The sequence below is a fragment of the Oncorhynchus kisutch genome, linkage group LG10 (genome assembly GCF_002021735.2).
Source record: "Oncorhynchus kisutch isolate 150728-3 linkage group LG10, Okis_V2, whole genome shotgun sequence".
Lineage (NCBI taxonomy): Eukaryota > Metazoa > Chordata > Actinopteri > Salmoniformes > Salmonidae > Oncorhynchus > Oncorhynchus kisutch.
In genome coordinates, this window is record NC_034183.2 from 23,710,379 (window position 1) to 23,737,826 (window position 27,448).

Consider the following 27,448-nt stretch of genomic DNA (forward strand, 5'->3'; position numbering starts at 1 on the left):
TCAGACCTTCTTGTTGTGTGTCTGATAATCTACCATTTATATAGGAATGGTTAAAACATGCTAATAATGGTCCTCTGCGTATAAATAAAATAAAGAAATCCAGCCCTGGAGTTTTCCCAGCCTTAAATGCTTTTTATTGCACCAAGAAGTTCCTCCTCTGTAATTTGGCCTTCACATGAGTCTTTCTGTACAGATGTTAATTTTACGTTATTATTAGGAGGGAAAAAAATCATACAATTAGCTTCAGTTAATGGAGATGGAGGAGACTGAAATGAAAACATATTCTTAAAGTACTTTACTTCCTCTTTCAAAATATCATTTGGTGAATCATGTGTGACTCAATAAAAACGGTACCATAGAGGCACAGAACAAGTTAGAGGAAAAACAAAAATAAATGGAGAAACGTATTCAAGAAAGATCCGGTGTAATATATTATAAAAATAAAGTGAACTGAATGGAATATGGGGGAAAATGCACCAAATTATTTTTCATCTTCAATATAGAAATGTTACCAAATGATGGCTATCTAACTGTACTGTTAGTCCTTCAATTTCCTTTGTTAATATGGACTCAGTTGATCTAAATTGCTTTTGTTTTATAGATGAGTACTGAATTGCATTGCCTCTAAAGGCACATTTAAAAGTGTCCCATACAATAAGCGGATCTGCTGTACCTATGTAATGTCTGAAAAAGTCAGTTATAAATGATTCTGTACTAGTTCTAAACAATTTATCATCTAGTAGGCTTTGATTAAATTTCCAATATCCTCGCCCACGTGGAAATTCTGTAAGAGTAATATATATGTCAATTATGTGATGATCCGACCGCATTCTGTCCCCTATCAACACTTTTTAAACTTTTGGTGCCAGAGAAAATGGCATAAGAAAGTAGTCAAGACGACTTGCTTGATTAAGCCCCCGCAATGTATATCTCACTAGGTCAGGATATTTTAAGGTGGTACATTGTAGTAACTGATCTACTGAATTCACACACACACACACACACACACACACACACACACACACACACACACACACACACACACACACACACACACACACACACACACACACACACACACACACACACACACACACACACACACACACACACGCACACACACACACACACAGCTGTGCTTCAAGACTGTCAAAAGGCCACCAGTTTATTATGGAGAGAGATCTTGTGGAATTCTAAACAGATGCATGCAGGACTAAGTATCTCTACACACTTTCCACTTCCTTCAGTTTACATAACTTGTGTCCAGAGCATTTGTCCCAGAATCTACCCAATTAAGCTAACTCCCAGGTAAGGGATTAAATGTGAAGCATCAGTAGGTGCTGACTGCACCAGGCGGCCGTGGCCTAGCTATCTGACAGCACATCAATTGTAGTCGGATGGACGGGAGCCTGGGAGCAGCAGCGCTGATTAAACCAATCCTTGTTGGAGCTGACGTCTCTCCGGAGTCCCACCCGTCATCAATGGCAACTCAAGCGCTGAGAGTGAAATAGTGTTCAGGGTCACCAAGGTTTTTGATGATCTGGCAGCGAGCGTACATTTAGAGGTGACGCTCAACCCTCTCTCCTTCTCCAACTATCCCAAAATAGAATGATTTACCAGCCAATGCTAAGAACTCCAGTGCTCACACACAGTATCCTTAGAAATAATGGTTGACTCCTTCTGTCACTATTTCCTCCCTTAATGAATTGGGGATCCTTCAACTGTGTGTTTTAACTGCAAGGCAGCAGACGGGTCACACCAAACTGGCCCAACAGAATTAAACCATACAACTGAACTGCACTGTATGAGGCCTGATCTAAATAGAACACCAGAGCTGATCACCGCTGTCAGGTTTCTATTCAGACTCTCATCTTGAGAACTGCTGATGGTAAAATGAGACTCAGACTTTTACAGCAAATGTCACATCACAGCCTCTTCCTACCATTGTAAATGGTGCCATGTCATTTTAGATATCCAAAAATGCAATGGTTTCTGAGAGGGACCAAACACCTAGCACAAATAGTTTTCAGATCCTTTTGATTATACAGTAGATATCCTGTGATGTGTTGGTCAAAACTGTGGCAATGGAGTGTGTGATCATGTTTGCTAAAATGCACGGTATAGTATGCAGTCCTATTGTCACTGTGTTGTCTTAAACATAGGTTTTTAAAACCAACAGCAATATAAAGACATTGTAATTAATAACCTTCTTCACTGTATAATATAATCTGAGGGTTTAAGATGAATGTGTCTCCAGTACTGCAGCATTGACTAAGGACACAGTGTACTCTTAATCGGTGAGACTCAGTAGGTAAGATGGTGCCAGAGAAGAAAGTTTGTTTATTTGTGTTGTTTGTAACTTGTATTTTTACTTATTATGTACATAATTTTGCCGTTAGCGCCTCTTATGACGAAAATAACACTGAGATTACTCACCACAAACTGACAGAATCCTTATTTTCAGGTTAACGAGTCTGACCCGGCCAACGCGAACGATATACTGCTTTCTCAGGAACAGGCCCAGATCCCCGTGATTTGGGTGTAGAGGAGGCGGAGAAAAAGGGGCCGGAGAGCGGGCTGCCTTCTGAGAATTTGTATATAAACCGCCACTTCCTTCCATTCTGCTAACAAATGTGCAATCTTTGGACAATAAAATCGATGACCTACACGGAAGATTAAACTACATACGGGACATTCAAAACTGTAATATCTTATGCTTCACGGAGTCGTGGCTGAACGACGACACTATCAACATACAGCTGGCTGGTTATATGCTGCACCGGCAGGATAGAACAGCGGCGTCTGGTAAGACAAGGGGCGGCGGACTATGTATTTTTGTAAATAACAGCTGGTGCACAATATCTAAGGAAGTCTTGAGCTATTGCTTGCCTGAGGTAGAGTATCTCATGATAAACTGTAGACCACACTACCTACCTGGAGAGTTTTTATCTGCATTTTTCATAGCTGTTCACATACCACCACAGTCAGAGCCTGGCACTAAGACTGCATTGAATGAGCTGTATTAAGCAAACCAGAAAACGCTCACACAGAGGCGGCGCTCCTAGTAGCCAGGGACTTTAATGCAGGGAAACTTAAATCCGTTTTACCAAATTTCTATCAGCATGATAAATGTACAACCAGAGGGGAAAAAATCTGGACCACCTTTACTCCACACAGAGATGCATACAAAGCTCTCCCTCGCCCTCCATTTGCCAAATCTGACCATAATTCTATCCTCCTGATTCCTGCTTACAAACAAAAATTAAAGCAGGAAGCACCAATGACTAGATCAATAAAAAAAGTGGTCAGATGAAGCAGGTGCTAAGCTACAGGACTGTTTTGCTAGCACAGACTGGAATATGTTCCGGGATTCCTCCGATGGCAAACGTGCTTCTACACCTGCATTGCTTGCTGTTTGGGGTTTTAGGCTGGGTTTCTGTACAGCACTTTGAGATATCAGCTGATGTACGAAGGGCTATATAAATAAATTTGATTTGATTTGATTTGATTTACATCACATCAGTTATTGGCTTCATCAATAAGTGCATCGATGACGCCGTCCCCACAGTGACCGTACGTACTTACCCCAACCAGAAGACACGAATTACAGCCAACATCCACACTGGGCTAAAGGCTAGAGCTGCCGCTTTCAAGGAGCAAGGCTCTAACCGGGAAGCTTATAAGAAATCCTGCTATGCCCTCTGACGAACCATCAAACAGGCAAAGCGTCAATACAGGACTAAGATCAAATCATACTACACCGGCACTGACATTCGTCGGATGTAGCAGGGTTTGCAAACCATTACAGACTACAAAGGGAAGCACAGCCGAGAGCTGCCCAGTGACACGAGCCTACCAGACGAGCTAAACTGCTTCTATGTTCGCTTCAAGGAAAATAACACTGAAACATGCATGAGAGCACCAGCTGTTCTGGAAGACCGTGTGATCACGCTCTCCGCAGCCGATGTGAGTAAGACCTTTAAACAGGTCAACATTCACAAGGCCGCAGGGCCAGATGGATTACTACTGCGAGCATGCGGTGACCAACTGGCAAGTGTCTTCACTGACATATTCAACCTCTCCCTGTCCGAGTCTGTAATACCAACATGTTTTAAGCAGACCAGCATAGTGCCTGTGCCCAATAACACTAAGGTAACCTGCCTAAACGACAACCGACCCGTAGCACTCACGTCTGTAGCCATGAAGTGCTTTGAAAGGATGGTCATGGCTCACATCAACACCATTACCCCAGAAACCCTAGACCCACTACAATTTGCATACAGATCTACAGATGATGCAATCTCTGTTGCACTCCACACTGCCCTTTCCCACCTGGACAAAAGGAACACATATGTTAGAATGCTGTTCATTGACTACAGCTCAGCGTTCAACACCATTGTGCCCTCAAAGCTCATCAATAAGCTAAGGACCCTGGGACTTAACATCTCCCTCTGCAACTGGATCCTGGACTTCCTGACGAGCCGCCCACAGGTGGTAAGGGTAGGTAACAACACATCTGCCACGCTGATCCTCAACACAGGGGCCCCTCAGGGGTGTGTGCTCAGTCCCCTCCTGTATCCCTGTTCACTCATGACTGCATGGCCAGGCTCGACTCCAACACCATCATTAAGTTTGCCGATGACACAACAGTGACAGGCCTGATCACCCACAACGTCGAGACAGCCTATAGGGAGGAGGTCAGAGACATGGCTGTGTGGTGCCAGGACAACAACCTCTCCCTCAACGTGATCAAGACAAAGGAGATGATTGTGGATGACAGGAAAAAGAGGACTGAGCTCGCCCCCATTCTCATTGACGGGGCTGCAGTGGAGCAGGTTGAGAGCTTCAAGTTCCTTGGTGTCCACATCACCAACAAACTAACATGGTCCAAGCACACCAAGACAGTCATGAAGAGGGCACAACAAAACCTTTACCTCATCAGGAGACTGAAAAGATACCGTACGACAAGTGGTATTGGAGAGCCAAGTATAGGTCCATGAGGCTTCTAAACAGCTTCTACCCCCAAGCCATAAGAATCCTAATCAAATGGCTACCCAGAATTTTTGCATTGCCCCCCCTCGTCTTTTACTCCGCTGCTACTCTCTGTTATTAGCTATGCATATTCACTTTAGTAACTCTACCTACATGTACATGTTACCTCAACTAACCGGTGCCCTCGCACATTGACTCGGTACCGGTACCCCCCTGTATAAATCTCGCTATTGTTATTTTACTGCTGCTCTTTAATTACTTGTTACTTTTATTTCTTATTCTTATCTGTATTTTTTAAAACGGCATTGTTGGTTAGGGGCTCGTAAGTAAGCATTTCACTGTAAGGTCTACACCTGTTGTATTCGGTGCATGTGACTCATACAATTTGATTTGATTTGAGGATACAAAGCACTGGCTGTTCCTCCCAGGCCAATCCATCCATCATTGCTACACTGAATCATCTCTTTGTCAATAACGGATGGAGCAATACATTACAGCCATGTGGTAACTGTTAGTGTTAATGACATTGAGCAGACATTGAGTACAGAAAAAGCCTAGATGGACAACACGCTTAGTAAGGCAATAATATATGGAAATTCATTGTGAGGTAAACAAATAGGAGACAGGTGGATTCGGCTAAGAGGCCTGCTCACAAGGAGTGCCATTTCACTGCAATATTCAACAGCAATATACAAATTACTACTTCAGTGCAAAACAACCCAAAATCTGTCCCCCCACCTCCACATCGTCAAAGGTTGAGATTTTCAATCACTGGAATAATTGCAGATTTTATATTACAATGGGACTTTGACATTTTCATACATTCTAAACCCCCAGTGTTGCCAAAGTTCCTACTTTGTGTGCCACTGCAGCATGTGGGCTGATATTAACTTCCTGTTTCCCCAATAAATCAGGGAGCCCTGTCCGCTTATCTCTGTCTGATACTCAGATCAATCTGCCTTTTAATCCCCAGCCCACTCCGCCTAGTGTGAAGCCAGCACATCAGGCACAGCCCGCCAGCCTGTGTCCCAAATCCAAAGTCAAAGCCACAGGAAGAGATGGGGAGTGAGGATTGATCTCAGCAATGGTAGGAAAAGAATTCAGAGTGCATTCAGGGCTTATGTGTGATCTGTAAATGCCATAATGCTAATCGGAATACCAAACAAGGTGTCTGATTTGCTTATGCTATGCCCGGCAGAGCTGTGATGTATCATTGGGCTCATCTGTATTTGTCTGCCTGCATGGCAGTCAAAACCGCTGTCAACAACAAAAGAGTGCCAAAGTTATAGACAATTTCCTGAGCTTGAGACTTGGGTCAAATCAAATCAAATCAAATGTTATTGGTCACATATTATGCAGATTTTATTGCGGGTGAAGGGAAAAGCTTGTGTTCCTAGCTCCAACAGTGCAGTAGTATCTAACAAGTCACAACAATAAACATATCTATTGAATTTAATAAAATACAGTAAAATAGAATACAGTATATACATATGAGATGGGTAAAGCATATGTTAAACATTATTTTAAAATGATTAAAGTGACTAGTGTTCCATTATTAAAGTGGCCAGTGATTCCAAGTCTATGGGTATAGGGCAGCAGCCTCTAAGGTGCAGGGTTGCATAACTGGGTGAAAGCCGGCTAGTGATGGCTATTTAACAGTCTGATGGCCTTGAGATTGAAACTGTTTTTCAGTCTCTCGTCCCAGCTTTGATGCACATGTACTGACCTCACCTTCTGGATGATAGTGGGGTGAACAGGCTGTGGCTCGGGTGATTGATGTCCTTGATGATCTTTTTGGCCTTCCTGTGACATCGGGTGCTGTACGTGTCCTGCAGTGGCGGATTTAGGTATGGGCGACATGTGCAGCCGCCATCTAGCTGGGGGTTAGCACGGGGCACCCGCACAATTTTTTTTGGAATGGTGACATTTGCGCGATCGGTTTTCTATCATTCATTTGCACGTCACGTCAATGATATCATGTCACTGTGTGGAACTGTTGGTCAATTAACCTTGTCGGAGTGGGCGCCCGATTCTAGTTTGTGAGCTAGAGCTTGTTAGGGCTAGGGTCCTTTTTCAGAATTTCGCCTGACTTACGTGCCCAAAGTAAACTGCCTGTTACTCAGGCTCAGAAGCCAGTAAGGCACATAATTGGTACCATTGATAGAAAATACTTTGAAGTTTGTAGAAATGTAAAAATAATGTATGAGACTAAAACACAATTGATATGGTAGGAGAAAATCCAAAGAAAAGCCACCAGATTTTTTTTTTTTGAGAGCTCCCAGCTCCCAGATTGCAATTCCTATGGCTTCCACTAGATGTCAACAGTCTTTGTTCAAGGTTTCAGGCTTGTGTCTTCCAAAACGAGGAAGAATTTTGAGTTTTGGTACAGGGAGTCAGAGTTGGAAATCAGTCTGTGGGCGCGCAACGAAGAGGAAGCGCACTTGCTAATTTTACTTTTCTATTGAACATACTTCTTTCCATATGAAATATTATAGTTTAATTAAATTTTAGGGTACTTGAGGATTTAATTTTTTAGTTTGACTTGTTTTAAACAGACTTTTTGGGATATAAAGAAGGATTTTATCTAACAAAACGACCATGCATGTTGTAGCTGGGACCCTTTGGATTGAAAATCAGAGGAAGATTTTCAAAAAGTAAGTGATTATTTAATCGGTATTTGTGATTTTTTTAAGCCTGTGCTGGATGAAAAATATCACATGGCATGCTTTTGCTGTAAAGCCTACTGTAAATCGGACAATGCAGTTACATTAACAAGAATTTAAGCTTTTAACCGATATAAGACACTTGTATATACCTAGATGTTTTATAGCCATACTTTTTACCTATTATCTATTTGAATTGCGCGCCCTCCAATTTCACCGGAAATTGTCGACAGGTTACTGACAAAAGGCAGGCTACTGCCTGAGAAGGTCTCCCACTCAGAAGCACGAGAGACGGAGGGGGGCGGGGGTAGGTTGACCTCAGGTCTCCACACTGGAAGCCTGCAGTAGGGGGAGTGGGGGAATCTATCAAATAGCACACCTATTGTACAGTACGAATTCAATTAGTAAAATCAGTCACACTACGAAATGCAACCAAATAAACCACAATTCATTCATAATACTAAACTCAGCAAAAAAGAAACGTCCTTTCACTGTCAACTGCTTTTATTTTCAGCAAACTTAACGTGTAAATATTTGTACGAACATAACAAGATTCACCACCTGAGACATAAACTGAACAAGTTCCACAGACATGTGACTAACAGAAATGGAATAATGTGTCCCTGAACAAAGAGGGGGTCAAAATCAAAAGTAACAGTCAGTATCTGGTGTGGCCACCAGCTGCTTTAAGTACTGCAGTGCATCTCCTCCTCGTGGACTGCACCAGATTTGCCCGTTCTTGTTGTGAGATGTTAACCCACTCTTCCACCAAGGCACCTGCAAGTTCCCAGATATTTCAGTGAGGAATGGCCCTAGCCCTCACCCTCCGGTCCAACAGGTCCCAGACGTGCTCAATGGGATTGAGATCCAGGCTCTGGCTGGACACTGACATTCCTGTATTGCAGGAAATCACACACAGAACGAGCAGTATGGCTGGTGGCATTGTCATGCTGGAGGGTCATGTCAGAATGAGCCTGCATGAAGGGTACCACATGAGGGGGAGGATGTCTTCCCTGTAACGCACAGCGTTGAGATTGCCTGCAAAGACAACAAGCTCAGTCCGATAATGCTGTGACACACCCCCCAGACCATGACGGACCCTCCACCTCCAAATCTAACCCGCTCCAGAGTACAGGCCTCTGTGTTACGCTCATTCCTTTGACAATAAACTTGAATCCAACCATCACCCTGGTGAGACAAAACCGCGACTCGTCAGTGAAGAGCACTTTTTTGCCAGTCCTGTCTGGTCCAGCGACGGTGGGTTTGTGCCCATAGGCGACGTTGTTGCTGGTGATGTCTGGTGAGGACCTGCCTTACAACAGGCCTACAAGCTCTCAGTTCAGCCTCTCTCAGCCTATTGCGGACAGTCTGAGCACTGAAGGAGGGATTGTGTGTTCCTGGTGTAACTCGGGCAGTTGTTGTTGCCATTCGGTACCTGTCCCGGAGATGTGATGTTTGGCTGTACCGATCCTGTGCAGGTGATGTTACATGTAGTCTGCCTCTGCAAGGAAGATCAGCTGTCCGTCCTGTCTCCCTGTAGCGCTGTCTTAGGCGTCTCACAGTACGGACATTGCAATTTATTGCTCTGGCCACATCTGCAGTCCTCATGCCACCTTGCAGCATGCCTAAGGCACGTTCACGCAGATGAGCAGGGAGCCTGGGTATCTTTCTTTTGGTGTTTTTCAGAGTCAGTAGAAAGGCCTCTTTAGTGTCCTAAGTTTTCATACCTGTGATCTAAATTGCCTACCGTCTGTAAGCTGTTAGTGTCTTAAGGACCGTTCCACAGGTGCATGTTCATTAATTGTTTATGATTTGTTGAACAAGCATAGGAAACAGTGTTTAAACCCTTTACAATGAAGATCTGTGAAGTTATTCGGATTTTGACTAATTATCTTTGAAAGACAGGGTCCTGAAAAAGGGACGTTTACTTTTTTGCTGAGTTTAGTTTTACAGACATATTTTTTTTCTTCTGTTTTTTTGCGAAATCGTTAAGAATAATATAAAACCAGTTTGCACACCATCAAGGTGAATTGGTTAAGTCTTGACTCTTGGTTGACAGTGTTGGGGGGTGGGTAATGTATTGATGCTCGAGTGTCAAATCAACACATATGGATAAGAAAAGGTCTAAGCCATCAGGTGCCCAGGAAAAAGAGGAAAGAAGAAGAGGAGAAACGCGCAAAAGATAAAGGTATGCAGCTATGTCATCTCTTTATGAGTATAATATTATGCATGTAATGGATAGTATAACATTTATGTTTGTTAGCCTATGTTGCTTGCTATGCTAATACACATAGGGCGACAATATTTCTGTCCAACTAGCTTACATAACATTGGATATAATTTCACACAGTTTCATCATGATAATGTGTGTAGCCTGCAGAAAAACAATTTTCATCTAACTAGCACATTATTGATTTGATTAACCTTCATTGAGGTGACATCATAAAGGTTTTCTGTGATTGTATTGACTGAGCTCAGTAAGGGGAATATCCAATGCTGTAGGCTAACTTAAAAGACTATTATGCTGATATTTTGTAACTTTTGTGATATATTGAGTCCTTTGGGGTGTCTTATGCCTAGAATTAGGTTGTATGGATCAGTTGGTTCCTATTATGAAAGTTTGATCAATTGTGCATCAAATGTATTTAGGTTGTCAGACTCATATACTGTATTTCAATGCAAATTCAGGGGCACTTCTGAAATATTTTGGAGCACCTTCTGGCACTGGCCAGAATGAGGATCCATCTACCTCCTCAGCCACACAGGCCTCCTCATAAATGTTTTCTGAGCCTGAGGATGAAAACCCATTTGCTTCCACTTCTCCCCAGCAGGATTCTTCGGGTGTGTTTGTGTGCACCCGCACGTGTGTGGGTACATACACTTGTGCTTATGTGTGCATCCCTTATGTGTGCATCTAGAGCAGTGATGTTTTGGGACTATTGCTGGGCAACACGGACTTCAACTCCCTCCAAAGATTTTCTATGGGGTTGAGATCTGGAGACTGGCTAGGCCACTCCAGGACCTTGAAATGCTTCTTACGAAGCCACTCCTTCGTTGCCCGGGCGGTGTGTTTGGGATCATTGTCATGCTGAAAGACCCAGCCACGTTTCATCTTCAATGCCCTTGCTGATGGAAGGAGGTTTTCACTCAAAATCTCACAATACATGGCCCCATTCATTCTTTCCTTTACACAGATCAGTCATCCTGGTCCCTTTGCAGAAAAACAGCCCCAAAGCATGATGTTTCCACCCCCATGCTTCACAGTTGAGTTTTTACCAAAAAGTTATATTTTGGTTTCATCTGACCATATGACATTCTCCCAATCTTCTTCTGGATCATCCAAATGCTCTCTAGCAAACTTCAGATGGGCCTGGACATGTACTGGCTTAAGCAGGGGGACACATCTGGCACTGCAGGATTTGAGTCCCTGGCGGCGTAGTGTGTTACTGATGGTAGGCTTTGTTACTTGGTCCCAGCTCTCTGCAGGTCATTCACTAGGTCACCTGTGTGGTTCTGGGATTTTTGCTCACCGTTCTTGTGATCATTTTGACCCCACGGGGTGAGATCTTGCGTGGAGCCCCAGATCGAGGGAGATTATCAGTGGTCTTGTATGTCTTCCATTTCCTAATAATTGCTCCCACAGTTGATTTCTTCAAACCAAGCTGCTTACCTATTGCAGATTCAGTCTTCCCAGCCTGGTGCAGGTCTACAATTTTGTTTCTGGTGTCCTTTGACAGCGCTTTGGTCTTGGCCATAGTGGAGTTTGTAGTGTGACCGTTTGAGGTTGTGGACAGGTGTCTTTTATACTGATAACAAGTTCAAACAGGTGCCATTAATACAGGTAATGAGTGGAGGACAGAGGAGCCTCTTAAAGAAGAAGTTACAGGTCTGTGAGAGCCATAAATCTTGCTTGTTTGTAGGTGACCAAATACTTATTTTCCACCATTATTTGCAAATAAATTCATAAAAAATCCTACAATGTGATTTTCTGGAGAATTTTTTTCTCATTTTGTCTGTCATAGTTGAAGTGTACCTATGATGAAATGAAAATTGCAGGCCTCTATCATCTTTTTAAGTGGAAGAACTTGCACAATTGGTGGCTGACAAAATATTTTTTGCCCCACTTTATATATTTTTAATTCCAGCCCCTGTCCCCACAGGAGGTCTTTTGCCTTTTGGTAGGACATCATTGTAGTTAAGAATTTGTTCTTAACTTACTTGCCTAGTTAAATAAAGATTAAATAAAATCTGAACAGTTACCCGTAAGTGATTAGAAATGTATCACAAAAGGAAGAGCCCCACATAAAGGAACATTTTAAGGTGTTTTTGGAGGCAGAGGAGGGCCGACATTTGGCATCCCCGATTCTCAAAAGATTAGAGCAGCTAAAAATTCCTTTTGAGGACTGCAGAGGACAGTCTTATGATAATGGGGCCAACAGGAGAGGCAAAAACAAAGGTGTCCAAGCCAGACTCATGGAAATGAATCTAAGAGCTCTATTTGTGCCATGTGGGGCTCACACATTGAATCTGGTTGTAGCTGATGCTACTAAAAGTTCTGTCGATGCCACTGGTTACTTTGGCATCTTACACAAACTGTACACCTTGTTCTCAGCCTCCACACAGCGATGGACCATCCTGAAAAAACATGTGGACATCACTTTGAAGATGTGGACGGAGACAAGGTGGGAGAGTAAAGTTAAGAGTGTCGGGCCACTGAGGTATCAGGCAGCAGCGGTGAGAGAGGCACCAAAGACCCTGTGATAAAGATTGAGGCCCAATCCTTGTCAGAGGAGGTGGGATCATACCGCTTCAGCATCTGTACAGTGGTGTGGTATGACATCTTGAGCCAGATCCAACATGTGAGCAAGCTGATGCAGTCTCCCAGTATGCATATGGATGTTGCAGTCACTTCTCAGAAAGACAGAGAGGTCTCAGCAACTACAGGGCAACAGGCTTTATGACTGCGCAAACGTCAGCCAAGGATATTTTCGAGGGTATGAATGTAGCAGCCTTTCTACAACAAAAAAGGCTGAGGTCCACAAAGCGACACTTTTCATATGAATCATTTGATGGGCCTTTGAGTGATGCCCTGAAGAAGCTGGAGGTGACATTTTTCAATGTCGTTGCTGATGCTGCAACCTCAGCCCTTCAGGAAAGATTCTCCACATTGGAAAATGTGGTAGAGAAGTTTGGAGTGCTGTCAACCTTCCAAAGTCTCTCAAATGAGGAGCTGACAGAACAATGTGAGGCCCTTAGTATGACACTGCACTATAAAGAACACTCAGACTTGGATGGCAGAGAGCTTGCACAGGAACTATAGAACTTGCCTGACTTGCCATCGGAGACCATGACCCTGCTTGAGCTGATTATATTTATACACGAAAGGGAGCTCTCAGAAATGTATCCACATTTATGGACTACTCTCAGAATGTGTCTTACACTTCCAGTGACCGTAGCTGAAGCAGAGAGGAGCTTTTCAAAGCTGAAATCCTACCTGAGGTCCACCATGTCACAGGAACGCCTTAGTGGCCTTGCTGTCATCAGTATTAACCATGCAATTGCTGGGCAGATTTCTTATGATGATATAATTGATGACTTTGCATCAAGGAAGGCAAGAAAGGTCCGGCTTTAGATGGCAGTTGTGCAATTTAGTGTGTGTGTTTCCTGTTTGAAGTGCAATAGTGTAATAATCAGGTTCTCTTCTTTATAAGTGTGTTATTCTATTTGTGGATTTGTGTGATATAGGATTTGTGCAATTTAGTTGCAGCTGTGTTTTTTGTTAGCAATTAGGGTAATAACATTTAAAACAATATAAATATAAAAATATATACAAAAATATATACAAAAAGACTCATAAATATAAAAATATATACAAAAAGACTCATAAATATAAAAATATATACAAAAAGACTCATAAATATAAAAATATATACAAAAATACTCATAAATATAAAAAAAGGTAAGACAGACAAATAGAAACCACTTGTAGTAAATAAATACAAATAAGAGAATCCAATTATTATCCAATTAATTATTTGTGTAGTTCCAAATGTCTGAATCAAAATTACAGTTAGTGCAGAATGGGTGTTTTTTGGTGGGGGGGGGGGGGGGCACTGTGGCTGGAGGGCAGGTAGTTTGCCCCCTGGAGAGCCCTGCGGCTGCGGGCGGTGCAGTTGCCGTACCAGGCGGTGATGCATCCCGACAGGATGCTCTCAATTGTGCATTTGTAAACGTTTGTGAGGATTTTAGAGGCCAAGACAAATTTCTTCAGCCTCCTGAGGTTGATGAGGCGCTGTTGAGCCTTATTCAACACAATGTCTGTGTGGGTGGACCATTTCAGATCGTCAGTGATGTGTACACCAATGAACTTCAAGCTTTCCACCTTCTCCACTGCGGTCCCGTCGATGTGGATAGGGGCGTGCTCCCTCTGCTGTTTCCTCAAGTCCACAATTATTTCCTTCATTTTGTTGACATTGAGTGAGAGGTTATTTTCTTCTCACCACACTCCCAGGGTCCTCACCTCCTCCCTGTAGGCTCTCGTCATTGTTGGTAATCAGGCCTACTACTGTTGTGTCGTCTGCAAATTTTATGATTGAGTTGGAGGCGTGCATCGCCACACAGTCATGGGTGAACAAGGGGTACAGGTGGGGGCTGAGCACGCAACTTTGTGGGGCCCTTGCTTTGAGGATCAGCGAAGTGGAGGTGTTGTCTCCTACCTTCACCACCTGGGGGCGACCCGTCAGGAAGTCCAAGACCCAGTTGAACAGGGCGGGGTTCAGACCCAGGGCCCCAAGCTTAATGATGAGCTTGGAGGGTACTATGGTGTTGACTGCTGAGCTATAGTCAATGAACAGCATTCTTACATAGGTATTCCTCTTGTCCACATGGGATAGGGCAGTGAGGGTAGGTGTTATTTGAGCGATAACCAAGTTCAAAAAGTTCAAAAAGAGAAGATGCAAATGAAAGGAACTCTTTGAAAAAAAGAGCCATATGAGTCAAATGTTCTGGTAGAATAAACATCTGGATTTATTTTGTTGATCTGAACATTGAACAGGTGCAGCAAACACAGAATAATGATGCTAAGAGTCAAAGTCGGTTGTATAGCGGAGGTGTGACCGGTTTGCAAGGACATTTATTTTTATATAGGCCAGCTCTGGAGTATGGTGACTGTGTGAGGGTCCCCCCCAGGACACACTGATGAGCCACCCCCCTCCCCCCTTTTCAAACTCTGGTGCCCACGGACACATTCACAGACGTAGGCTCCCTCTACTCCCCCCACCTCAACTAACACAGGAACATGTGGGGTCTCAGAAAATAGACTGTTCTTAAAACCCTCTGTGCATGTATCTCTGGCTCCAAGAAACTAGGGATTTAAAAAGACAACATCATTACAGCAGAGCCACAGATATGGAGTACATATAAACATCATATATCTATGGCTCTGGTTCACAGTACTTATTGAACACGCTCTCAATTACCATATTTTGAAAAAATATTGATACGTATATATTTATATAATTTTTATAAATGTATATTCAGCAGCAAGAATGAAGGAGATTAATAAGGAGTGAAACAAAACTCTCAAATTGACAATTTTTTGACATTCTTCAAATTGTCACATATCAACATGAAGATGTCAGGACATTTCACACCCATCTATTAAACATTTTTATAAGATACAATGCATGGTAAATGTCATATTCTCCTAGAGAGGTAAGTTCACAACCCTATCCAACCCAATATCTAATATCCAGCTAAATATTAGAGACACTGCCAAGAAATACCCTAATAATGTAATTGCAATCTGTCTGTAGAAGTGGTCACAGCATTGACCTGTGGATAACCAAACATTTGCTGAGGACCAAATCTATCTTTAACAGAACTGCCCAGTCCAGTTTGAAATTGGTTTTAGCACAACTGCCCATATAGCCAACATGCAGCAAAATAATAGCAGTATTTGGATAAATGGTGATCTGAGATGTGCTTATGAAAAGTTACCACCTTCTCAAATCTGAAGCATGCCAAAATGTACAATTCCTAGATAACTGCTGAAAGTATATTTTAAAATAAGCAAGGAACTATGATTTACTTCACTTAAAACAGCAGAGTTGATTTAGCTCAAACCAGAATGTATCTAATAGTATTTGCAAAGTGTAGTTTAACATTTTAGAAATGTGATTTGTTGTTTATTTTAGGGTGACCAACTTGAATAACATACAACTTAATGAGAATAAAAACATAGAAAAAATTAGCACCATTTGAGGTAAGAGACAGATCAGTTAACCCGTTTGCTGGTAGCACCATCAACCAGTGAAAAGGAGCAATCAGTTGAAATACATTTTTGGAGACAACTGGGCATCCATTGACAGTAGGCTCTTTAGTAAGCATTTTTACAAAACTGATTTCCTCATAATGATATCAACTGTGTAGTACTGAGGTGTTACGAGTTTACATATACTGTACATTTGGAAATGAGTTATCAATATGGTATTTTCCTATAGTTAAAAAAATATATACATCATACACGAACACAAGAGAAGCAATGAGGTAGGACAGTGAAGCTAGATGAAGTATACTTGCCAATGAATTGTGGAACTACACTTAAAGTTCCCCAAGCCCCTTTCTCATTTAGAGTAAGCTTAACATTGGCATTTTCTCAATTGGATTTGCCCAACTCCTGCGTCCTCTCCTCTGTCCTCTCTCACCTCCTTTTGAAAAACGTCAAAAGGTAATCGAGGAGAGAGAACATGGATGAAAATAAACCTGTATGAAATGACTCCTTCTCCACTCGCGTGTCATCAGGCAGTGACATTTACATAATAATACTTGTAAAACACAAAAAACATTTAGTTAGTTGTGCAAGATATTTTATAGATGAAAACTGTAACTAGCATAGTTTTAAAACATGTGCATGTTTTTCTCCGACGACAAAAAAGCTGATTCAAAAGGAAGTGTGGCAGACTTTAAAAATCTTCCGCGAAGGACTCCGGTTTGATACACAACTATTTTTTAAACCTTTAACTAGGCAAGTCAGTTAAGAACAAATTATTATTTACAATGACGGCCTATGGCAGTGGGACTCACTGCCATAACAGTGGGTTAACTGCCTTGTTCAGGAGCAGAACAACATTTTTACCTTGTCAGCTCGGGGATTCGATCCAGCAACCTTTCGGTTACTGGCCCAACTCTCTAACCACTAGGCTACTGTACCTGTCGCCCCATCCTTGATGTAAGGTGGTTATCGAGGAAGGGAGGCCACTCTTCCGTTCACCTATTAACAAATTTACATCTCCTCAACACATCGGTTTCATTGTCATGGAGAGAGTGAAGGACGGACTTTTGCCCAAATTAGAAAAAAACATTGTATCCGAGGTGGTGATATTGGGCTTCATGAATCACACAGCACAGCGAGGAAGAGAGAGCAGTGGGACTCACTGCCATAATGAGGTTATGACAAACAAATCTTCCTTATGGAAAAACCTCATATCCACTGTATACCTAAGGAAGTGTTGTAAGTACGCCTAGTGGCTGTGATAGTAGGAGAAACACTGGGCAGTTTGGTGGGTTAAACCTGGACTGGTCCTCAGCATGTTTTCATGAACGGGTCAGCCTTTCAGTTGACAAGTCTAATATTATATCTTCATTGCTACTTAACCATACCTCCTTTTTTGGCATCAGAAAACAAACGAGTAAACAACATTAACAACATGTGTCACAGGAATTCATCGCGGGCCACACAGCAGAACAGTTTTCACACAAACTAAAAGCTTTAAAATGCATGTAATGTAATACATACTGTGCGCAAGGACCCAACAGGACCATGTTGATCTCTACAGAAATGATAGCAGGACATCTACATATGGGAGAATATTTAAAAACAAAAATATATTTAGTCTCTGTGGTAGCTTAGATAACTCTGGACTAAAACCTTGGCAAGGGACATTTTTGTGCAAGTTCAACCCCCCTCTCCATTATCAGCATTCAACATTTTGGCTTAATATAACCACTCACCCACAACAACACTCAAGATACCCAGCATCTTTACACATTCAGTTAAGAGCACACAATCCAGTAGTGATGCACATTTTCAAGGTCCTTGAATTTGTGAATCACTTTAGATGATGAAAAAGCACAGTACAGTCCCTGCTTGTTTCATATGTCAACTTGCCCAGATCCCCCCAGCCAGTCCCCATGCTGTCTGTTTGTACTAAGCTCAGGGATCCTGCCAGCCCTGTGGATAAGAGCTGCCATCCCCTGCTGTATAGCCATTCCAATACATGACCTGTCTGGTAACACAGATGGATCCAACGTTTAACCAGAGAGAGAATGGCACCTAGTGCAGTCTGGGGTTTAGCATGCTTCTACTGTCAATAACAGCAAAGCTATAGCAATGCAACAAGACACTTTGCCTATGTTTTCTTAAGCATCATCTGGGTGGCCATAGGGATCACTGGCTGTGAGGGCTGAGTGAGGCCAGGCCATGTACTGTATACCTAATGGCCATGCCCACGTTTAACCATTAGCTGTCTAAAGAGCTGGAGGGAGGGGCGAGTTATACAGCTTGGCTTTCCTAACAACTAGCTACTCATCAGCACTACAAAATACAGGGAAGGTGCAATTTCTCACATTTTAAAAGTTGTCTGTAAAAAGAACAAACAGCAGACTGAGATCCATCCGTGTCCAAAAAGGACTATGTTTTTTGTTGTTGCCGATCATTCAACCAGGATATAATTCCAACTGAACTTCCAGTGTTCCCAACTTCCCACTGAACCCTAATCTACACCTTTAATTAAAAAAAAACACATCATTGAAATAGTGGGGCCAATTCAAAGCACATAAAAATAACAGTCAAAACATGGAAAATATAAACAATGGGACAAGAGAGCAGCAGACAGAAGATTAGCGCAACATTTTAAAGAACTAGCTAACATACAGTTCCTCTCTGTATAACTCTACCGTCTGGTTCATACAGGAAGGACAAAAACACATCCTTTACATATTAGTTTCATGCCTAAAGCCCATTCCAATGCCTGGGGAGTGGCATGTTGGTGGGAATAGGCAAACCCTGGGGAATATAAAGCACTGTGTGCCAGAGGCATAGCTTACTGAGGACCACTCTTCACACAAATAAACCACAACTCAGACCTATCAGGACCATTTAAAAGGTGCATCGATTATGATGATTTGTCTTTTTTCTTCTTCTAAATAGCCAAAATAAGTTGAGACCAAATCGGTTTTGCAAACAGATCCATTTCTTTACAAATGAATAATCTGTCACAAGAGATTTAAAGTGCGTTCATTGATTGATTTGAAAATACAGCCCGTCCTTAAAATAGGGGAAATTTAACCCTTCCCTTCCCTTCAGTCGATTTATCTGAAGTCAATTTGACCACGACTTTGACCTTTGTGCAGAGAAAAATGGTTCTCTGTGCAGTAAAGATATATCCTTGGTGATCACAAGGACATCAGTATGTTCTCCCTGTGATGTTCAGAGGCCGAGGGACAGGGATCTGATGTCATAAATGTTGTTAAATCTAATTTAGATTTACGACTTTGGTACAGTAAATCAAACATTTGGCTATCAACTTAGCATAAGAAGCATTTGAAAGAGGACATTCTCAGCTACTGGAAAATAAATACATTTTGGGAGGTTAAAGTCATTTGTGATGTACTTACGGTACAAATTGAGTTGTAGGCCGAATCGAACATAAGGGAAGGGTTATATTGACTCCTAAAGACATCACTTTAAATTGTGGTTTGCCTAGTTTATTTTTCATAGAGATTACCGACGTGAGAGACACTTCTTTTCTTTGAGTTTAGATGCTTCTAATCTACATTTGGATACAATATCAAGCTTAAAGCCCCAAAAAATTAACAAACATAAAAATGACCGCCAGGTAACAAAGGAATTACAATGTCAATAAAAACAAATACAGGAGTTTACCATGTTAATGTGTAAGTCGGACTAAAAACTGAAAAGTACATGACTTGTGAAAAGAGACTAGTTATATACACTAAAATATCCCCACAGCTTAACAAAACATTGATCGAACTGTAAGAAATACAAAAGAAAAACCATAGACACAAACAAAAATACATAGAAAGTGAAGAGGCAAAAAGGCTTGACAGGCAGACCTGCAGGTGATTCACAGTTAGCCACATGGTCACAGTTAAGAATTCAATCCGCAGCATTTAGTTCCAGGTTGCAGACAGCCAGACAAACCGTTTGGGGAAAAAACATTTGAAAAGTTCTGATGGCATGTCATTGGAAGTTGTCACTATATAGCAATTCATTCCCAGTGGTGTGCCTCAAAGAAGAGGGCTGTGAGAGAGCAGGAATCCTGCTTTATCCAGGGATCTAGCCAGAACACTGACCACTGCAGACAGCTTTACCCACAGCCAAACAAACACAGTACCTGACAAACTTTCACATTCAGACACCAAAGTGCAGTTTAAAGATATCAGCTTTACTTTAGATTAAAATCACATCTTACTAAATAACTGGAGGACACAGTCCCCAATGATTCCCATAAACATAAAGCCTTTCTGGGCTTAAAATCTTGTACCACAACTCCAAAACAGTTGAACGATCTGCAGGACAGCTTGAATAAAGACACTACTACAACAATCACATTTATGTAAACTCAAGTTGGATCTCTCAAGTAGGGTATATACACTGTTAATCATTATCCAGAAAACATATATTCTCAAGACCGTTACATGTCTGATGTGGACAAGCACCACAGACAAATAATGATAAACCTCTTTACCAAACTCTTCATGTTTATTGGTGCTCTATACTATGGAAATCCAAATGGCATATTCCCATGGTAATGAGACCTCAAACCTGGCATCCCATCTAGATGACCACACAGCAATAATCTCTCGGGCAATGGAATATCTGCGCAATGTGGCATGTATCAATTAAGACATGTATATCAGAGACCCTGTTGAAAAAGTGCGTATTAACAACCTCCCCACCTCACTTTAAGTACCAATAGCACACACAGAGACTCAACACTAAGGCCTTCAGTGTGGCTAACCTCTGATTTCGCGACAAACTAGCATGGTTAGTCCAGAATATCTTCTTACAAATCAGAAGTTATTTGCCAAGGGAAATCACTAAGAATATTAGGACACAACGTCATGTTCTGACACAGAATATTTGGTTGGAGCGCCACTGCATTCTCTCACAACCAGATGATTGATTTAAGAATCTCTCACACCAGTTCATACGACACACCAAAACGCTTAACCACTCAATGCATTGATTGACAGGTAAAGCTGTCTTACAGCTGATGGATTAGGGCCTTGGGCGCCTACTGAGGATCTCTGCAGTGCTGGCCTGGCACACATGAACCTACCCACCCTCTTCTGTTTCGGCAGTCCAAGAAAAGAGAATGAGCTCTAGTATGGTGACAACTTTTCATCACTACATGCCATCGTAGGTGAAATTCTCCATCTTGACAGTTTGTCTAATGAGCAGCTTCGATTCCCGCCTCTCCTCGTTCTTGATGGATTTGTTGATATCCATAATTTTTTCACAGATGTATTTGTTCACTTTGGACAATCTTTGTGTGATCTCTGCGCCGTCCGCCGTTTCTTGAGACACTCGGTCATACAGACACTCTGCAAAAAAGGGAAAAAAATAAGTGTGTATTGTTCATCAAATCACAGAGATATTCCAAACGTTTTGAGTTGCAAAAGGTGCCCAAAACATCTGACAACAGGCCTATACAGTTTTACCTCTAACTATTTTGAGCTTGCTTGGGGAGAGAGGGGGCTTGGGAAGGGCATCTTTCTTCTTTTTGGTGGCCACACCAGTGACACTCCTGTTCTTGAGGGTCTCAGTGCCCCAGATCATGACGGCCAGGTTCTTGGTGAACTTGGAGTCTCCCTGTGTCCGCTGGAGCTGGTGCCACTTCTCTTCCTGAACCCAGATGCCCCCGCCCAGGTGCACCTGCAGTAACGCAGCACAGATATGTAGTGAGGGTCACCTACACTCAGATCTGAGGCTACACTATAACCAACAGCAGCAAAGCCCATCCCACAACCATTCAGCCCAAATAAGATATCAAAGGGCCATGTTTCAGCAGCTACATAAATAAGTAAGGGGCAAATGGTTCCAGCCTGGATGAATTACACTGAGTATTTATAATGGCATAGAACCCCAGAATGACACATTGTGTAAGTCTGCACCAAACAACGCTACAAGCGGAATGACAGACCTGCCCTGAGTTATAGGTGAGCTAATGCTGAGAGCGCCATGTGTGCCACCCTGCCTTTATCACTGAGAAGTCTTCAGGCTGGCATCCAAAGGCTTTTCTCTTTGCAGCTAATGTGCTTTAGGCCCATGGCCAGCAGACAAGCTTTTCACTGCTCTTAACTTAGAGGAACCCTTTCTCTATTTTCTTTCTAGGGCTACCCGTCAGTCACTTAGATTCCTCCGGTAGAAATAATTAATAGCAGGCAATGTGTGAGAGTTCTAATTTGCTTTTGTTCTTCACGCTTGAACTGAGAGGCTCTCTGCTTGGAACACAAATTCCCCCGTCATGTGAAGCAGGCAGAATTACGTGTGTAGCCCTGCAACCACTAACAGGGCAATAAACAGTGCTGATGCCGAAGCTATAATAAGGACAATCATCTCAGCCTTGTTTACCCTCAAGGAGAGGAGAAGGCTAATTTAATGCAAGTTTATGTGTAAGGGAAAATGTAATGCTTCCTCCCCATCAAAGCGACCACAGCGAGGAAGATGGGGGGGCTGGAGGTGGTTAGACTCACCTTGCCATCATTAAAAGTGTAGACTGTTCTTGGGGAGGGGGAGTGGCTGGAGCTGGTATTGGCCTCTTCTCTGCACACTTCCTGTGGCTCAATGATGGGCTCCACCACCTCTGCTTTGATTGTCTGAGTGCCATTGTCATGCATAGGCTCTGTATGAGGTGCAAAATCAAAAGTAAAATTGAGATGCATATCTCTAGGCATACTGTGTAGTGTAGTCTCTCAGCAACAACAAGCCTAGAGCACTAACAGAGGCTTTGACTCATCCACAACAGCATGTGGTCAGGGAGTTCTAGTCTTAGCTTTGGACCAGTACATGCAGCAAGGCTTCCCTGTGCACCGAGACAGCGGGACTATTTTAGCCCAGTAAGCTGGCTTGGTGGCTGGCCACACTAAGCTCTAATGTAGCTGATGAGTTTTAATATCGGTCAGCGCACTACATTCCTGATCCCAAAGCACCCTGGCCAGTCTAATCTTTAGCCTGTCCATTAGACCGCCTGGCCCCCATATCACACCCCAGGGGCCCCAATGCAAAACATGTGCAGCTGGCCATGGGACTGGCTTAAAGGGAAAATCCACTCAATTTTAGTATTCGTTTTTGTGGAAGAAGCATTGAGTGAACAAGCACTTGACACTCAATATTTATTTACATTTTTTGCAAAACCAAAGTCACTGATACTGATTTCCCCACCTCTCAAAAACAAATGATAACAACCAATTCCTTCATAACTTCTGGTATCAACTGTGCATCTGATCACTAAAAGCAATATAAGAAGGTACCCAAACCTACAAATTCAAAATCCAGACAACTCTAAATGTGGCTGACACTAGTCTAGTAAAACAGTTTTTTCTTAACCTGAACAGATGTGCATGGGAGGCTGCAGTGAGAGGTGACTGGAGAGTGTGTGTCTCTCACCGCTGCCCAGCCTCATGAGGAGCACATCCTGCAGCCTCCTGTTGAAGTCACGTAACTCCTTCACTTCTGTCAGCAGGCTGCCATACTCCTTCAGCTTCTTGGCCTGCTGGACCAGCTGCCTGCGGGTTCTCTCCAGCTCCTGCTGTAGCCTCCTAACCTCCTCCTCCTGCTGCCTGTAGCTGTGGACCAGCTCCTCATACAGAACCCGCGGTACCACCGCATCCTCAGGCCCAGAGTCTCCCTCCTCTTCTTCCTCTTCTTCCTCCTCCTCCTCCTCCTCCATCCTGTCCTCCTCCAGGTCCTCCTCTCCCTCCATGCAGGAACTCACAGCATTCCTCTCCAGGCGGGCCACCACCGCTGCCAGGCTCTTGGAGGAGTTGGCAGTGGGACGCCCATGGTCCGGTGTCTGAGCCTGTGGAATCAAAAGGGACTTTATGCAGTTAATCATTGTTTAAAGCACAAGGGATATGAATGTGATAATGATGTGGAGACTGCATCATCATTTCATGTGATAAGAGTGATCTGGTGTGTCATAACTGTCATCATTTCAGCCTAATAAAAACACTTATGTTACGAATGTTTGACTATGTATCCATAGCTGTGGGGGGCTTTGTTTGACAAAATGATACAGATGGGCTAAAATCACTGGGAAGAGTGGTGTCATGGAGGTCTTGGATGAGCAGCTCAGAGGATTTGCAGCTGTCCAGAGTGCTACATGTGTTAATCCAGCATATTGTAAAAAAAATAAAATAAAACAGCAGGGGATTTTTAGGAAACATCCAAAACTCAGTTAGGTAAATTATCAAAAGACTAATGACCATCAGTATTCTTCATATTCCTCATGAACCGCATTATATTGGTGAAGAGGTTGAATCACACACCAACAATTTCACAGAGCCCCAAATCACAGTTTGAAAACTATGAATACTAGTTGACTAGCTACATTGTTTAGTTGCACCTACCTTTTTATGTCTCAGTGGCAGTCGTTCCTCCCCAAAGTGGTTCTCAACTGAATTTCCCATATTCCTTGTTGACATCTTCGGAATTTTCATCTTTTTTTGCATTATACTATGTTCAAACTCATCAACGTTATCTGCAAAATAGATCTAAGTGTCAGCAAGCATTTGATGTATAAAGTCGAGACAGAAAAAAATCGAAGGGAATTTTCCAGGAGCGTTATGGCAAATACGAGTCAGCTAAAGACCGTTCATCCATGCATCTCATCTCAATCTTGTTTCACCCATCCCTAGTAAACAAGCTGTATGTAGTTTTTGTTTTCTATCCAACTAGCTAATATAGTTAGTTAGCTATCCAGTGTGGACCGAGAATGGTTAGCTAGCTACAGCACGAGAAACAACAACAAACCTAGTTAATGCACTCAACTGACATTAGCCAGGGACTGTTCAAACACGAGGATTAGTAATCTAGCTAAATACCCTAGCTACGGTAGATGTTGAAAATGTATGTGTGGCTGCTCTGTTACACGATGCATGTGTGAATGCATGCACACAACGTTACACTCATATGTGTCGAGGAAACGTTATTGAAAGCTATAATAACCGGTGTGATGTATACATATTGCTAGCTAACTTGTATGCATATGGCTTGACGTTGTCCGACCTAGCTAGCAAAGGTCGATTGATAGTGATTGCCATCACATCATGAAGCTAGCTAGCTATCATATCAACAACCGTGTAGAGGTGTTGTTGTGTATTGCTAGCTAAAATAACTTATCCAATGTTAGTAAACATTCTGGATGAGTAAGTGGCTGGCTAAGCTAACGCGTTAGCTAGCTAGCTGACTGGCTAGCAAGCTAACGTTAATGTCACATAGTTAGTTAGCGAACGTTAGAAATATTAGCCAACTAAAAACAATGTCATCAAGAAAACCAAACGTTAACTAGCTGTACTATGCAAAAATGTGATACGACAACAAATGCCGCCCTGAAAAATAACCGTATGTAAACTAGGTAACGTTAGCAATAGCTTCGTAGCGAGAACATTGTTGTCAGCTTGATAACTAACGTTAGCTAGCGAACTTAGTGTGTTTGACAGCAGACCGAAAAGGCATGTTTTCTTATTCTCTAGGAGCTGTCTAGTCTCACTTTTTCAAACGATTGAACTATTTCAATTCATAAACAGTCAAACAAAGAGAGCACGAAGATAACGTACCTGCAAGGGCAAGAATCTGTGCTTTGCACGGCTGGCCTGTACCATTATCTTCTGTTCTGAGAACCAGATACACCTTCTGATTATCAAAATCTGTTTTGTGCAGAGGTCTAAAATCTTTCACATTTGAAGCGGGTAAAGCGTAACACATATCGTCTTCCAAGAACCTCACAAAAGCATACATTATTTCTCTTTGGTCTTGCACTTTGGATATGGTTGACAGTTTTCCCTCTATAAGTATAAAAAATATATATATATAAACACAAAGGGGAATTGGGAAGGGCTTCTATTCTGCACTCTGCTACTCTGGCCTGGTCTACATCATTTCAGGATATTAGCCGCGCGCTCCATCACAAGACCTTGCTAATAGAAACAAGAATGAGCTTCTTATATTTTTCTTAAATTGAAAATTAATTAATTAAATCATTGAAATAATGAAATAAAGTGTATATATTGACTGACAGGTAACAGGCCACACTACCTACGCATCTACCCTACATAATATCCTAAAGTAAAGACAATGGCAGGAATTCAATCAAACCTTCATTTTAGAACCTCTTGTTTAATTTTTTTTTTTTTTTTTTTTTTTACAGTTTTGGCACCATAACGTTTTTTATGCATTGGAAGTACATTTTTGTGGCACAGAAAATGTGATTGATTTAAACCTTCAACTGTAACTCAAAAGGAGATGAAGGATAGCACCTTGTTGGTGATTGTGACTGTCTGCGATAAAGCACACATTTATACATCACTCATTACAGAAGTTTATTCTAAAGGAATCTTTATTTTGGCATTTGTACAAACATAAATTATGGTTTGAAATACAGTTAATGTCAACTTCGACGATATTCAAGAAACATAGTCCCCAGTGAGCTGACTACAAGATTTCAGCTTTTTGTCCTGCTGTTTCTTTCCAGATACTTTCAGCTAGAAGAGCAAAAAAACATAATTATCGTAATCAATAAATTCACCTATTACTTTCATTCTGCCTCTGTAGGTCCCATTGAGTCCTCAACCCCTGGAATGAAACCAAGAGAAGAGAAGAAGGCCACAGAGATGATTATCTGGTCTGATCACTGATTCCATTTGTTTGTGGGAGTACAAGTGTGTCTCAGTCAATGTGTTGCCTGGTGTACCTTTTAATCTTTCCCTCTTTTTTTTTACACTAGATGACAAAGTCCATCTGACAGAAAGGGAACTGTTTGCTATTGTAAAATAGTCTGGTTGTTACACAATGGGATGGATTTCTTCACTTGTATTTTAATAGAGAGTAGCATAGTCGATAAATGGCACTAACAATGTTTTTCTGCTTCGCCAGTCGTAATCGAAAAGTAACTCATGCAGAACTTGGACGCTGTTCTCGTCTGTAATTTCATTGCATTTTTTTAAAATTCAGATCAGACATCAAGGCTTGAGGCATAGGTTGCTGTTATGTTAGTGTGAGTTTTCCCTTGTTGAGGGTTGTGAGAGATATGCTGGTCCAGTGGAGATGTTCTTAGACGGAGAATGAGGACAGGTATCTGGATGGCTATTTCAATTATTGTAATAGAACTTGATCTCCTATTCCAATATGGTAACTGCTTTTATCTCTGGTGTTGTGCAAAATACTGCAATGCTAATATTCATAGGAACCTTTGTTGTGTATCAGTTTGTCAATCACTGCCAGCAGCATACCACCCTGCATCCCACTGACACTGAGCAGGGTTGGTCCCTGGATTGGAGACCAGATGCTGCTGGAAGTGGTGTTGGAGGGCCAGTAGGAGGCACTCTCTCCTCTAGTCTAAAAATAATGCCCCAAGGCAGTGATTGGGGACATTTCCCTGTGTATGGTGCTGTCTTTTGGATGGGACGTTAAACAGGTGTACTGACTCTCTGTAGTCACTAAAGATCCCATGGCACTTATCGTAAGAGTAGGGGTTTTAACCCTGGTG

General features: G+C 42.2%; 2 protein-coding genes across 3 annotated transcripts in view; both read right to left on the reverse strand.

Moving 5' to 3' along the window:
* LOC109897490 (cytosolic carboxypeptidase 6) overlaps positions 1–27,448 on the reverse strand; it is a 469,989-nt gene that overhangs the window by 94,417 nt on the left and 348,124 nt on the right. The window lies entirely within an intron of this gene.
* On the reverse strand, positions 14,658–25,997 carry LOC109897938 (BEN domain-containing protein 5). 2 transcript variants are annotated; one of them, XM_020492620.2, is made up of 6 exons: positions 25,521–25,997; positions 24,312–24,442; positions 23,290–23,761; positions 22,437–22,585; positions 21,402–21,615; positions 14,658–21,284 (listed from the first exon to the last, which is right to left on the reverse strand). In XM_020492620.2, the coding sequence occupies exons 1-6, from the start codon at positions 25,699–25,701 to the stop codon at positions 21,088–21,090; spliced, it is 1,344 nt and encodes a 447-aa protein (XP_020348209.1). In that variant the 5' UTR covers positions 25,702–25,997; the 3' UTR covers positions 14,658–21,087. The 2 variants fall into 2 exon arrangements, with proteins under 2 accessions (XP_020348209.1, XP_020348210.1); XM_020492621.2 differs by having other exon boundaries at positions 23,350–23,761; positions 25,521–25,961.